The sequence below is a fragment of the Mobula birostris genome, chromosome 10, assembly GCF_030028105.1.
Source record: "Mobula birostris isolate sMobBir1 chromosome 10, sMobBir1.hap1, whole genome shotgun sequence".
NCBI lineage: Eukaryota > Metazoa > Chordata > Chondrichthyes > Myliobatiformes > Myliobatidae > Mobula > Mobula birostris.
Window position 1 is genome coordinate 46,329,454 of NC_092379.1, and position 16,235 is coordinate 46,345,688.

The 16,235-nt window shown below is 41.0% G+C and overlaps 1 gene segment (V, D, J or C); it reads left to right on the top strand.

The window, feature by feature from the left end:
• Positions 1 to 293: 293 nt before the first annotated feature.
• LOC140204502 (igW chain C region, secreted form 2-like) lies at positions 294 to 16,024 on the top strand. The segment is given in 3 exon segments: positions 294 to 699; positions 5,981 to 6,301; positions 15,569 to 16,024. Coding segments are annotated over 2 exon segments (372 nt in total).
• The last annotated feature ends 211 nt before the right edge of the window (positions 16,025 to 16,235 follow it).

Consider the following 16,235-nt stretch of genomic DNA (forward strand, 5'->3'; position numbering starts at 1 on the left):
ACCACAGTAACGAAGCTGAGCACACGCCAATTCAAAAAGTTTGAAAATCTTTCACGCGAGAATCTCTGACTGCTTCGTTCTTATGGAAAAGAAAATTACTGAGCAGCAGTTGATTCCGCTATAGAGCGAACGTACATTAGTACTAAGTTGGCGACAGTCACAATGCCGCTTATGTCCAAGTGGACACAGCTGAAGGTGCAGCGTCAGTATTCTCCCAGAGTTATGTAAATGGAGACTTTATTGCTATTGATTCAACCACTGTGCCAAGGAACAAGCGACAGTGCCACAGTAGTCTAAGCCATAGCACAAACCTCCGAGACAGTTTTATTTTTTAAGCTCATCTATTTGTAAAAAGGATTACAAAATATGCCTTTACGTGCATGGATGTTACTCAACATAGCTTTTCAAACGATTTCACTTCTCCTTTATGTTGAATTCTACTTACAGTCCCTGGTACTCAAACAGCGAAATGCCAGTTTTATTATCATATGCGCTTACAGCGCACTGAATAAATACAAGGGCGGGTGAAACTGAAGGAAATGGAATATATTGGTCAGCCCTTCGTTCCTGTATTATTGTGGAAAGCCTCCGCCTATCTTTCGGTTTTAATGATTACTTTCTGAATTGAGCTGAAAAGCAACTTAATCAATGTGTGCAAATACCATAACGGAACTGGTACAAAGCTGACTGTGAAACCTGGTAAGTGATATCTTTTATTACATTTTGAGCAAGCACGTACTTTTCCCCGAGGTCAAGTATAATTATATTCTCGTTTAAATGATGCAATCTGAAAAGGGCAGTATGATTTTATTTTATTTTTTTTGGAGTATAAGCATTTCACTGAGACACCCCAGAAGAATTTAAGTATACGTCATTCTCCTCCCAAGATAATACCTTCGCTCGTTTTAAAAAACGAACGTTGGAGTATTTTTTACAAATTGAAGCGCACAAATTACCCTCGACCTGCTACGCCCCACCCACGTCCGACGGTTACTTTAAAGTATTACCTGCTGTATTGATGTAAGTGCCATGTCCTCATATCTTGGCATATTTGAGTGTGGATTTACTCTCCAATGGTTGCAGACCCATGCAGAAAAGAACTTTGAAGATGAAATAGGTTTCAGTACAGAAGGGATCGATAGCTTAATAACCTGATACTTTGAGGGGGTTGTTAGAACATATGCTTATTGCAAAAACAACTTGCCATTTAGCTGCAATGGAAGAAAGAAATGTCTTCTATTTAGAAACACATACCATTCTCTAACAAATCCATACATTTAGAAGACCAGGTTGAAACAAATTTTATGTTGTCAGAATCGTTGGACTTATATAACTTTAGTTATAATTTGGTGTCAATGGTGAGAGTGTTCAGGGAGGGCAGAAGTAGGCTAAAGGTCTGTGCGCAAGGCCGGAAAAGATACTGAATGAATGCCAACATAATCAATATCGTCTTTGAAAGCGGAGCACAATAATATTAAGTCTGTACCATCTCGCTGAATGCTTTAGTCAATTGCCACGGCGCTATATTTAATTAAATGCTACACTCCAGATCTTAATGAATGACATTCCATATGTAGATTATAAAGGTTTACAGTGTTAATCAGACTGTTTTGTGGTACAAAAGATAAAACTGTCATCATTGAAGCAGTCTGCTGAAATATAGGTTGCAATGGAAACATTGCTGCGAAACGGGTTTTAATTTTCATCAGTCAATTGAATGATAGCGTCTACAAGTAGATCCTTCCCAAAGCAAACTCAAATGTAAGCAAACCTCTGACACTATTATGAGACCGACAAATGTCAGGGAAGTAATTTGCAAAAATATCCATCATTCGTCCAATTTACTTGACCTTATTGCTATTTGTTTGCTTCAACTTTCTTAGTTTTAAACATGCTGTAAAGATCCTTTGTCCGAGTTTAGTCGTGTTTAAAAGTCCTCTGAATCTCGTTGTTTATGGAGTTTTGTGGGAACCCGGTACAATTCCACTTGTGTTTTTGTTTTGTTAAATAAGCAAGTAAACAACATCGCCTTTTTTCGTATATAGCGCTGTGGTGTATTACTCCGTCTACCCGGCTAATTTTCACCCAAATTAATGTAGACCTCCCCTTGCGTTTTGATGCTTTTGGGAAAGGAATTTCTCAGACGTCAAGCACAGTCCATTCCATGCACTTAACTGAGAAACTGAGAAGGAATCGACATTTGAGAAGAGTACCAGAGGGTGAATTTATTAAATATTTAGAAACACCATCAACACCCTTTCTATTTTATTATGCTACCTGCAATCGAAGGGAAGCTGTCTGATACCAGCACCTCTTCTTCAGTCCAATAAAATGTATTGGACTACTCTTTCACTTCATGGTCGTCAGTCTTATTATAAGCTCTATATCTCCCCTCCTTCTGTAATATGCGATGACCGTTTTCTTTGTATGTCCGAAACGATCTCTGCTTTAAAAATTATGCCAATTTTCTCATTCTGCATTCGAATAATTTCAACATTTGCAATACCCTGTGAAAGAAATTAAATATTTCCCTAATCTCTATCCTAAAGGGGAAATCCCATATTTATGTTCCATTTCACTCCCACATCCGAAAGACATGCTGTTGGTTAGCTAACTGGCAAATTAGTATTGTCTACAGTGCTTAGAACAATGATAGAATTTGATGCAATTGATGTGGTTGTGGGGGCGAATAAACTAAAATGGATTAACGTAGAATTATTGCAACTCACTTATGTAACCCTAGCCTAATCATAGGACGATTTACTAACCATTCTGACTTTGGACGATAGAATTAAATGACAGTACCTGGGAAACCCACACGGTCATGGGGAGAACAAGCAAGCTCCTTAGAGACGGCGTCAGAATTGAACTTTGTACACTGACACTTCGAGCTGTGATAGTGTTGCGCTAACGGCAACGCTTTTGTGTGTCTTGCACTTCTCCATAACTCTTTCTAAATATCCATATTCCCTTAGTCCATATCTCGGAGACTAATTTTAAATATTCGGGACCCAAGTACCCATCCCTGTGATTCTAGTGAGCAGTTAGCATTGTCCTATTACAATGTCAGCCATATTCCAAAGATGTCTGCTATGGTTTAGTGAATGTGGGCATGCGCTGGAAACGTAGCGACAATTACGGGCAGTCCAGCACCTTCCTGACTAAATGGATTTAACGCAAACTACTCATTTCACGAGTTTGCATCAGTTTCACTCCATAAGGCCATAAGACAATAAGAGACAGGAACAGAATTAGGCCATTTGGCCCATCGCGTCTGCACCTCCATTTCATCATGACCGATCCAATTTTCGCCTCCTACCCAATCTCATGCCTTCTCCCCGTACCTCTTCGTGTCCTCGCCAATCTAGAATCTATCAACCTCAGCTTTAAATATACATAAAGACCTGGTTTCCACAACTTCATGTGGCAAAGAATTCCACAGATTCACCACTCTTTGGCTAAATAAATTCCTCCTGATATCCGTTCTAAAAGAGCGCCTGTCTATTCTGAGGTTGTTTCCTCTGGTCTTAGACTCTCCCACTATAGGAAACATGCTCCCCATGTCCACACTATCGATAGGTTTCAATGAGATCACGCCTCATTCTTCTGAATTCCAGCGAATACAGGCCCAGAGCCATTAAACACTCTTCATATGACAAGCCAATCAATCCTAGAATCATCTTCGTGAACCTCCTATGAACCTTCTCCAGTTTCAACGCCTCCTTTCGAAGATAAGGGGCCCAAAACTGCTCACAATACCCCATCTGAGGCCTCACCAGTGTTTTATAATGCTTCAGCATTCCCTTCTTGCTTTTATATGCTAGTCATCTTGAAATGGATGCTAACATCGCATTTCCTTCCTCACCATAGATTCAACCTGTAAATTACCCTTTAGGGAATCCTGCACAGGCACTGCCAAGCCACTTTGCGGCACAGTTTTTTTTTTTTTGCATTTCCTCCCCGTTTAGAAAATAGTTAACTCTTTCATTTCTTCCACCAAGGTGTTTGACCATGCATTTCTTGACAATGTATTTCAACTGCCATTTCTTTGCCTGCCGATTGTCCTAATCTGTCTAGGGCCCCTCTATTTCCTCAAAACTAGCCGCCCTCCACCTATCTTCGTATCATCTGCAAACGTTTCAACAATATTATCAATTACATCATTCAAATCATTGACATATAACGTAAAAAGAATCGATCAGATCCCGGTGGAACACCACTGGTCACCTGCAGCCAGACAGAAAAGGCTCGCTTTGTTTCCTGCAAAGCAGCTACTGCTTTATCCATGCTAGAATCTTCCTGTAATTCCATGGGCTCGTAGCATGTTTAGCTGCCTCATCAAAGGCCTTCTGAAAATCCAAGTACACAACATCAATCAGCAATCGAACCGGGCACTGCAAATTGTCTCTCATAGTGTAAAAATAGATCATTAATTGGTAGGGTGGACTCGGAAAATTAAAGTGGCATTATGATCAATGTTATCTGTTGCCAGCTCTATCTCAGTAGATACACTGTCAACCGGGCATTGTTGATTCCCACATTCAGTGCACTTCAACAATCATCTACAGCAACTTGCAGTTTGAGAAAAATGGAAACTTGCTGAAGTTGCAAAATAACTTTTGTCCCGTTCAGGTAAACCTAGTCGAAAATTGTGGAGTCTGTAAAATACTATATTTTGTAATATGGACAGACTGGTGACGTTTCAGATACGATTACCATTTAGCAAGCCTACCTTACTCATGCTTTTTCTGCGACTAATACATATCATAATCGTCAAATTGCAAAGTACATATACGTCATCATACACAAACCAGAAATTAATTTTCTTGCGGGCATTCACAGAAGATACCATGAAACACAATAGAATCAATGAAAACACGCACACATTAAGGCGGACAACGAAAGGGCAAGAGGGAAACTGTGCAAATCAAACAGAAAAAAAGAAACAAATAATATAACTAAACAATAAATATCCTCACCATGAGATGATTCTTTTTTAAACTGAGCCCACAGGTTGTGAGAACAGTTCAATGTCAGGGGGAATGAAGTTGAGTGAAGGTAGTCCTTCTCGTTAAAGAACCTGATGTTGAAGGGGTAACATTTGTTTTCGAACCAATTAGTTTGGGTACCTAGGCTACTGTACCTCCCTCCTGATGGCGGCAGCCAGAAGAGAGCGTGGCCTGGACCCTGAGGGTCCTTGAAAATAAATGCTCCATTCCTGCGACAGCGCTGCGTATAGATGCGCTTAATAGCGGGGAAGGTTGTATTCGTCATGAACTGTGCTGTATCCACGACCACTTTTTTGTAGGCTGTCCGTTCAAGGCCATTGATATTTCCATACCAGACCGTAATGCAATCAGTCAGTATACTCTCCACCGAACATCTACTTAAGTGTGTCAAAGTTTTCGATGACATGCCGGATCTTTTCAAAATTGTAAGAGAGTAGTGCTTTCTTTCTAAGGGCACTTACCAGTTGGACTCTGGATAGATCCTCTGAAATGATAACGCATAGGAATTTGAAGTTGCTAACTCTCTCCACCTCTGACCCCTAGATGAGGACCTGCAGATGGACCCGCGGTTTTCTCCTCCCGTAGTCAATAATCAACTCCTTGGTCTTGCTGAATTTGAGTGAGAGATGTTATTCTGACAGCTAGATTTTCAATCTCTCTCCTCTAATTAAGTCGTACGGCCAACGACAGCTTTGATACGACGAAGAGTAATCAGGCGAAATTTCAAAGTACCATTCAAGGTATAAAAAACAAATCACTGTAAGCTGTGATACCATTATGCTGAAGGAAATATCTCAGCTTCAGTTATCCCTTCAGCCGAAAGGTCTTAGAAGAGCTAACGTAGCTCTTGACATGTAGAGATTCCTATGATGCAAGGAATATTGTAGTTGTCTTATGCCTTACAAGTTGTCAGAAGAACAACGTAAAATTGATCCAATCAATTCAAAGACTTCTGTTTTTGTTAATTTTAGCAAAACAACCGACTCCGCCAAACATCAATCTTGTCTATTCTGCAACTGCCGAACAAAAAGCACAGGGTTTTGTGCAATTGATTTGTCTCATGAGCGAATACCTACCTGAAAACATCGCAGTGACCTGGCAGAAAAACGGACAAGCCGTACAGTCCGGCTTTACCACCACTTCTTCCACTGAAAGTTCAAGCGAAACGTTTACTTCAGCAAGTGTGCTCAAAGTGCCTGTGAACGAATGGGCCAGTGGTGCTGTGTACTCGTGCCAAGTATCCCACTCTGCAACCAGCAGCAACATCCGCAAAGAAATACGAGCTCAGTCAGGTAAGAAGCAGTTCCCAATCCATAGGTGCAGTATTTCCACTTTCGTCCTCAGTATTTCATTTGGTGGGCTGTAATCATCTACAGACAAGATTTTAAAATAACCAGGCTACTAAAGATTAAGATGAGTGCCAGTGTCAAGTTCGGGTAAGGGACAGATAGGAGTGTGATTCGGAATGTTTAGGCAGCAAACATTAAATATCAGAGGTAAGAATTACGAGGAAATATTGCGAAGTGTAGTCAGAAGACGTCATGGCGCTTCAGTGAATATTGATTTCTGATCATGTTAATGCATCGAATAGAATTTGTATATCTGAAATGATTCTAAGGAATCCGGACATCTTAAAAGATAAGCACAGGAAAGCAGCGGTAAAACAAAAATCTTCCGTGATCTTCTTTAACTTTCAAATTTAACAGCTCATTAATTTTTACTGTTGTGTTATATTTGTAGCTGGTATCAGCATGCAATAGTGAAAGTTTTGGAAAATAAATAAATGAAAGGAAGAAAGTAGTCGAGGCAGCCACTCGACTTATCAGACAGTTAAACCTTGTGCTAAACTGGTCCTTCATTCTTGCATAAATAGATCGAACAATGCATATGTATTTAGCACTTCTTTCCATCGAACATTCACTTCCATCTTCTAGCTACCTGTGTTCTGTCCTCTCTCAGCCAATCTCTCTGTCTCGCTGCATCCCATTGACCGTTCTGCAACAAGCCACTACCCCTTCCCCACGCCAGTGTTTTATCACTGTCGTACTTTCCGGGGATGTCCGGCTGTATCTCTCCCTCCATCCTTCGCCACACTTGTCTATGAATGACGATACGTTATTCATTTTCAACCATTTTCTTTTCTTTTCAGTATAGAAGAGTAGCGTGTGGTCATGATCTAACTCAAGGGTTCACGAAAAGACGACTTAAGCATGATTTAAAATTAACAATTTCCACCTTAAGCTTTTAACTTGTAGCAGGTTATTAATAAATGGAAATCCCTGCTAAACTTCAGATTCGTCACGAGTCCTTTCAATGACTGTACGTCTTCTAGAATTCGCATTGTTTCTCGGTGATCCCACCGTTGAATAAATGTGGATGAACAAAACTGCCACACTGGTGTGCGAAGTGATCGCTACAACTCCAGCTGAGGTTTCCATCTCTTGGACAGTGGTTGGGAAGGAAAGAGCTGATGGCGTTCAAACAGAACAAGCAGCAAAGATCGGGAGTCAGTACGTGACAGTCGGCCGTTTGACCAGCAGCGTGGCCGAGTGGGACAGCGGGGTAGAATACTCCTGCTCGGTGCAGGACAGTCAATCAGCTGCTCCCCTATCAAAAAGGACACGAAACGCCAAAGGTGGGTGCAATAACAACAATCGAAATGCAAAGCAGTGTAGATGCAGAAAGAGGAACAGAAACTGCTGGATGCCAGGCAGCAGTACTCAGAGGAAAATAGGCATGGTGGTGAACGAGTTGCCCTCTGCTAGAGTCAGGATGCATTATCTTATTCAAGGGAAGACAGGTTTTCTGACAAGTGGTACACCGATAGCGTTCCACCCAAGATTTCGTCGCATGATTTGTTGAAGTCATAGGACCCGACAGCATTGGAACAGACCCTTTGGTCGACAGAAACCAAGCCCGCTTCAGCCCTCATTCAGCGAATTCCACTTTGATCTAGTTTATTGTTTCCTAGATTCAACAACTCTTAGAAGATTCTACTCTACATTAAGAGTAAATTATGGTAGTCGACGTGGCTAGTACTGGCATGCTGTTCGATATGGAAATTGAGAACCTGAAACAGAACGCGCACGGCCACACGACAACCGTATAAACTCCAGTAGAGCAGATCAAGACCGAAATCAATGTTTCTGGATACTTGCAGCAGGCATTCGAATAGTTGTATCCTTGCACTACCCCTCCAAAAAGTTGTAGTCATAAAATACTGCACAAAAATACAGTTGGCCCTCTGACCCCAATGTTCAAAACTATTTCACATCTACCTGAATCCAATTTTCAGCAACAGAAAAAAAAATATTTCAGTGTCTTTCCTATTTCAGTGATCGACTAAATGTTTGCCAAATGCAGTGACTTAAGGTACTCTCTAAAGCTCCTTCCACTTAACTTAAGTACGTACTGTCTTTGGATTTCATAATCTACACATACGGATGCTTTTGTTTACTTAGCCTACCAGTGTCACTGATAATTCTGCGTGGTGTTATCGGGTCACTACTCAGATTCATTCACTTCAGAAAAAAAACAAGCTCAGCGATTCTAATTACTCCCCATAACTGACGTTCTCCAATCCAGCTAACATACAGTTGAATCTCTTATGCGCTCGTTCCAGCACAATGCCATTCACCTAACAACGAGGCGACTAGAGTGCAAACTCGAGGGCACCAGTGTTTAATAAAGTTGAAATAGACCATCCTAAATTTCATCTGCTAATCCTGACCTGTGAAAGCAAGTATGCCGTGTTCGTTTGTCAACACACCAACTACCGGCTCTGCCACTTGTGGGGAACTATGGATTTAAACGCCAGTATCTCTCTGTTGATAAATGTTCCTTAATAATGATCTATTTTGTATTAATGGCATACCCCCTTCTTCAGTTCCCAAATTGCATCGACTACATTTGTACACTTGCTGCCGCAAAATCTAACATTGTATTTGATCAGTATTGCCGCAGCTTTTGACGCCCATCATCGCGATTCAAAACACCACCAAGTTTAGTCTTATGCATTACTCAGAAATGATATTTTCTATATGCACATACAAAACGTTATATCACAAACAAGAAAGCTCTTAGGACCGTGGTACGCCCCTCGTGATACACTTCCAAACAGAAAGTTATCATCACCATTACCCTTAGCGGCTCACTAACAATTAGACCGCTCAGCACGGATTCTTAAACAGCTTGACCAGCGCATAGTTAGGAAAATTGTCAAATGCAAATGTGGGCACTGTTTCCTTCATCGCAGATACTACAATTCTTGCTGTGGATTTGCACCGTTTCGTTTCAACCACATTTCGGAAAGACAGTTTTTGGAGATTAACACGGGTTGACCTTCTCTTGCAGCCAAAGCACTGGAACCAACGGTACATCTCTTTCCCCCCTCTGCAGAGGAGATTCAAACTGCGGGTATCGCTACGCTCACATGCATGATAACGGGATTCTACCCCGATGACATAACCGTTTTGTGGCAGAAGGACGGAGCCGCATTCTACTCTAACGCTACCAGCTTCCCCACTGCACTTCAACAGGATATGACCTTCAACACCAGAAGCCTCCTTTACTTGACTTTGGCCGATTGGAAGAAGGACGCAACATACTCCTGCGTCGTCACGCACCCACTTTCACAATCTACTGTGAAAGCAAACTTCAGCACCCGGAAAAGTAAGCACAATTTGCCAAAAGGCTCACATCCATTCCGTTCTTTACATCCTAGTCAAGAGGTAAAAATACAACAGGAGGTCGGCAATGAGCAGATTGAAACGATCATTACTGTAGTACTGTATTAGTAATCAGACGTCTCCGACGATCCGATACAATAACATATGTGAGCGTCAACTAAAATTAGAGTTATATAATCGGATTTCTGTTGAACATGCGGAGACAAACTGAACTATAGTGTTAAAATACCTCACCAATAGGATCTCAATAGGGTAAAGCTGGAAGAACGTGTATAAATATTAATTGATGAATGACACTATAAACGGAGCTATTCTTGGCGTTTCTAATTACGTTCTAAGATCATACACCAATCGACCACACTTGTAAACAGACTTATTTAAGGTCAGGTGCAATATGATCAATAGATAAGAATTAACATACTAATAACTCACAAATGATAGAGTGCTGATTTAGTGATGAGTCTCCGACACGACCGGCGTGAATAATTGGGTGAGAAACGTTCTCAGTAAGAAGTTGTACATTCTCCCGTGGAGTACATGGGATTCCTCCTGGTACTCCGGTTTCCTTCCACAGTCTAAAGACGTACCGGGTGGTAGGTTTGTTGATCATTCTGAATTGTCCGGCGATTAGGCCAGGGTTATATCGGGGGTTGCTGGCGGTGCGGCCCGAATGGCCAGAAGGGCCTATTCTGCGTATATCTCAAAATAAATAAGTAAATAAATAAATAACTAGACAGACAGACAGACAGACAGACAGATAGATAGATAGATAGATAGGTAGATCGATAGATAGATACATCTTCGATGGAACAGGAAAATAGATATGCCTCTCGGTGTGAAGAGTGAATCCACATTTATGGCCAGTTTATTTTTATCTCGCATGGTGTTGATGATGCTCGGTCCTGATCTCACAACAACGCACAATGCAATACACGAATATCTACAAGGACTGTTCATTCCACGCTGTAGGGAGTTCAGACCATTGCCGTTTTTACGGAAAACTTGAATGTAGTCTACAGGAAGTTGTGTCAATCATTTGTCAATTAGATCCCATTATACAGTGAAATATGATTCATTTATTTAGCGATACAACGCGGAGTAGGCCATTCCGGCTGTTCGAGGCACGCCGCCCCAGCAGCTGCACAACCCCAATTAACCCTATCCTAATCACAAGACAATTTACAATGACTAATTAACCTACCCGGTCGGTCTCTTGACTGTGTTAGGAAAGCGGAGCATGCGGGAAAACCAATGCATTCCACCGGGAGGACATACAGACTTCTTGAAGACTGGCACCGGCATTGAACTCCGAACTCCAGAACGCTCCGACCTGTAATAACGTCGCTCTACCTCTGCGCTACCTTGGCGTTGTGTTGTCGGTTGGCAATGGTTGGAGCCATAAATTGCAGCAAAGAAAATGATGAAAATCATTGTGCAGGCACAATGACATCATCGTATTAGCTTCTCAGGGCAGGTTTTAAATACCCTTCAGCAACTTCATGAATGTTAACTCCTGCCCATGATAAGGACAGATGGTTGTTTATGAATGTATATTGCTCAAATCTAATCACAAATCCTCATCAAATGAAGCTGTCAATGTATTATTGCGGGAAGATCTATGTGGCAAGTGAAAGTGAAATTTCTACGACACTAGTTCCAGACAATATTTAAAAGAAACTGTAACAACCTGCTCTTGATATTCTATGCATTACGTAAAAGAACATGCAGACCACTATGAACCCGAACACTTTTCAGTCTCCGACTATTCATAGAATACGCTATCGTTCTATTTATTTCTCCTGAGTTGATATCCTCACGTTTTCCACCTTACCTTCAATCAGCTAAGTATTAGCAATTTATTTTCTTGTCCACATCCCTCCAAATTTTCCCGGAATCCTTCTCACAGATCATGATGCTGCCTAGCTTGTATTCCCAGAAAATAGACATTACAGTATTTCCAACAGTAATATCATTGAAATAGGTTAAGAGCAGCTGAGGCCCCAGCACCGGTCGCTGCTTTTACAACCATAAACCCTTATTTCATTCGCTTCTGGTACATGGTTGCTGTACGGTTTAACATGCACACAATCGACTGTTTTTTATTCACCTGAGCCACTCTGACAGTATTTCCCAAAAACAAGATGTTGCGATAGCCAGGGGCTTCAAATACACGGGTATTTTTTCTTCTTCAATGCACACCACATCCTGACTTGGAAATGCCCTATAGTCCCTTCCCTTCAGGTTCGATGTGTTACATCCTGTAACTCAACTCACTACTCAACAGCAGTGTACATTCTGCTTCAACAGAAGCATTAAAACAGTTCAAGAAAGTAGCTCACTTTCTCGAGGCTAAGCATGAACGACAGATAAATCATGACAGTCAAAGCGCATAGGATCCAAAGCAAACTGGAAAATTGGATCAAACATTGGTTTGAACACAGTAGGTAAAACTTAGTGAAGGGTGATGCTTTTCAGATTAGACGTGTGTATACAGTGGTGCATCGCAATGTTCGCTGCTGGGATCATTGCTGACTGTGATATTTATTAATGTCTTGAATTTCAATGTAGAAGGTCTTATTAGTAAGTTTGCTGATGACACGAGAATCGCTGGTGTCATAAATGGTGAAAAACTTTATCAATGGATCCAGCAGGATAAGTGGGAGAGCTGATCAGAACATTGTCAGAAGCAAGTTAGTCCTGTTACAAATGAAGTGATGCCTCTTGAAAAGTCAAATACTCCAAGATTAGAGCATGCACTGTACGTGATAGGAGACTACGAATTTTTGATGAACAGAGAGACCCTGGTGTATAAGTCAATTGTTCCCTGTAGGTGCCATCACAAGAGGATAGTGCACTATGGAATGCATGTAGAAGCTTTCTTCACTGGACCAATAATATATTAAAATAACTCGAACTTCATGTTCAGACTTTATGAACTAGTGGCTGGATCGCAATTGGAATATTTGTGCAGTTCTCATCACCATTCTATAACATTCACGTGATGGTGCTGAACAGAATGTAGAGGGCATTCCTCTTGACTGAATCGAAAAACTTCAGCTATCAGAGAAAAATGACAGGTTTGACTTGTTCTTCTGGATCTAAGGAGGACGAGGACACGCTTGAGAGAAGCATAATCACATGAATTATGATTAATATAGTTGGGGTGGATAGTTACAATTTTTGTAATGTTCCGTTGAATGGAACTTGATGCACAAGCTAACGTGGAAATGAAAACACTTCCTGAGAAAGTGGAAGCACATTAACCAACAAAATATAAGAGTCATCTAGAAAATTACTTGACTAGAAAAGGTGTCGAATGCTGTTCACGAATGCGAGTAATGTTGGATGAGCATAGGTAGGTCTCTCGGAGCGAAGTCGGCTGAAGGGCCCGTTTCTGTGCTCTGAACTCAATCTTTGTTTTCATACCTTTCCTTCCTTCATTTTCTGTTCTTATTGTCTGATCATAAAGACCACATTATTTCACACCGTCAGAAAAACTACACTTATTGCACTCGTTGCTCTCCACCATCTGCTCTCGCGCCTGAAAAGTCAAGTTCTCCAGCTTCGTGTAGTTCACACTTTCATTTTCCACCAGAAATGACCATTTCTATCAGTAATCCATCTGCGATTTCCTTCAAATTTTCTCTCTCCATTAGTACAGCCTAGCCTGCTGGGCACAATCCACGGCCCCGCTGTTGGCAACGCCTATGAGAAAGTGGCATATTCAGCTTTTAGCTGTCGCATTAACCAATTCGTCACCACCCTGTCCAGACGAGTGGTTTTGGACTCAAAACGTTAGCTTCTTCCCGTTATGCGCCGCTGTGCGTAGCCTGCTCAGCGCGTCCAACATTTCGTGACTAAAAACTGAATAATTTTCATTTGTACGTTTCCATAATGAGATACTGTGCCATTATGCTTCATTGTTGTCATTATTTAAAACCTCTACTTCTACATTGCAATGCGGATTCCGTTCAGCGTAGCAGCCAGTAATGATGTTTCTGTGCGTCTTATCACCGACCCAACATTCCTTTCAATTGCACTCAAGGGAACGGGAACGCGTTTTCCCGTTCGCCGTAATGCTGGCATGTTTGGTATTTAGTCCTATTATTTTTGAAGGTGGGTTATTGCCTAAAACTCAGGACATCGTTCATGCAACTTAAATGTGCTGCTCCGCCTGTTCTAATCACGGAACAATTTACAATGACTTATTTCCGTCTGGCATAGTTTGCATATTCTTGTTTGATTGTCTGTGGTTTTTGTATTGCTATACTTATGCTCTATTCTTGGCTGGTGCAGCTGTTACGAAACCCAATTTCCCTCGGGATCAATAAAGTATGTATATCTATCTATCTATCTATCTATAAATTGACCAAACAGAGTGTGGGTTAAAACCTGAGACACGAGGGAAACCCACGCGGTCAAGGTGGAGAACGTAAAATTTTCTTACAGGATTGCGGCAGAAATTGAACGCTGGTCGCTGGTAGTGTAAAGCGTTGTTTTGACCACAGCCGCCCTTGCTCTGTGAGAATTGTATATTGAAACATTCAGCAGAAGGCTCAGAAACGGAATACAACCAGATAAGTTAGTGACAATAAAAAAAAACAGGAAGATACAATATAGAAGAATGAGTGGACAAATCAAACCCCCGAACTGTCATTCATTGAGATCTTAGGTGATCTCATTATCGATTCATTTGGGCTTTCAAGTCTGCTTGGTGCAAATACGGGATCTCCAAAGTACACTATGATCTGTACTCTGTAACAAGTCCTCGAACCTTTTTTTCAGTCCACGATTGCTCTTTATTCAGAAAATGTATCTCTTAGCTGCAGATTATAAACACAAGATTCTGCTTATGATAGTATCCTGTGTAACACACAGTAAATGCTAGACAAATTCAGTAGGTCAGGCATTATTTATGGAGAGGAATATAGAGTCGATGTTCAGGACGGCAGTTATTTATTCCCGCCCATAGGTGTTGTCTAACCTGCTGAGTCCCTACTTCATTTTGTGTGTGTTTCTCTTTGTTGTAGGTCACTCATTCGTGGAAACTTTGACAATGTTCATCTTTATCATGCACAATACAATTTTACTTGCTTCAAAACGTCAGCGTACATGATTCTGAACTCCATTATGTGTAATTGCAATCCTTTCAATTCTTGCTCGTGAGGCAAGTTACTCATTCCAATAAAGAAACTACTAAACGTTTGCCATATTTTCAGTGCAAAAAAAGTTGTCCTTCATTATGCAGACTAAAAATGTGGGCATTATTCAAAGACTGCCTTCGGGCGCACGTTATACTTTTCGACATCTATCTATTGTGTAATGAAGCCGAGTGCTCCATAACACACCTTGATTACTCGCAGCCTTGTTTTGCAATATTCCTCCTTTTACGTCCAGCGGTGCTGACCAACTGTACAACAGTTCAAAACCTGCCAAGGGAAAATTCATTCTTTGTGTTTAACGCAGATACTGGTTCTTGCTCACGAAAATAATATGTAAAGTTGTAAACAGTGAATTTTAGAGTGTTAGTTCGTTGAGGCGGGTTAAAGAAAATATGAACAGTCACAGACATTACACCACGCGGCACCAGGTGCAGATTAAGTAGCAAACGGTAAAATACACCAACTCCTTCACATTAGACATATGACGGATCAGATGTTGATTGCAAACATAGGGACTCAACGAGCCCATCGACCAATCTTTTTTCCTGTAAAAATGTAGCCTCTAGCTGATAATAAATCCACGAATTTACAAGGAAAATATTAAAACATTTTATTTTGTTACTGTACTCTTTCGATCCATTCGGTCGGTTTGACAGTTTGCCTCTCTCGGATGTTCACCGGATTCTCTGTTCGTGTTCTCTCATTACAGGTAAAGTAGAGAATGCTGACGCAGACGCAGATTCAGCTTTCGTTTGCATGGACCCGAAGTCAAATGAAGACATCCAACTAATGGTGTCCGTCCTGATGAAGGTCTCCGGCCGTAAAGTCGATCGTTATTCTGCTCCATAGATGCTGCCTGACCTGCTGAGCTCCTCCAGAATTTTGCATGTTGCTCTGAATTTTCAGTATCTGCAGAATCTCTTCTGTAGATGATAACATCAGACCGCTACATTTATAAAAGCTTTGATGCTGTGTGTGTGAATTTATAATTTTGTTTCTCTTTATCCTATCAGTTTGATTCTGATTTCTGCTATGTCAATAACTGGTGTTGGTTGGAATTTCACAGAAAAGTTGCAAAGCAATGAAATGCAAAGTGTATTCCTCTGAATAATGTAAAATAAACTGTGGTGAAATAATTGTCCAGCAGTGAAAGATTGGAATCTACCATAAATGTGAAAGAATTAAATGCACCTTGCAATCAGGTATTCCAATTTCATACTTGAACAAATCTATCAGTTTAGTCTGACCTTATGAGCGGCGCCCTCTCCTACTATCCATATTCACTGACAAAAGACAACTTGGGAGTTGTTTCGAATCGACTCTTCGTATCTTCTCCATTGTCTGCATTTCAAAATAATGTTTATACTCAAGGTTCT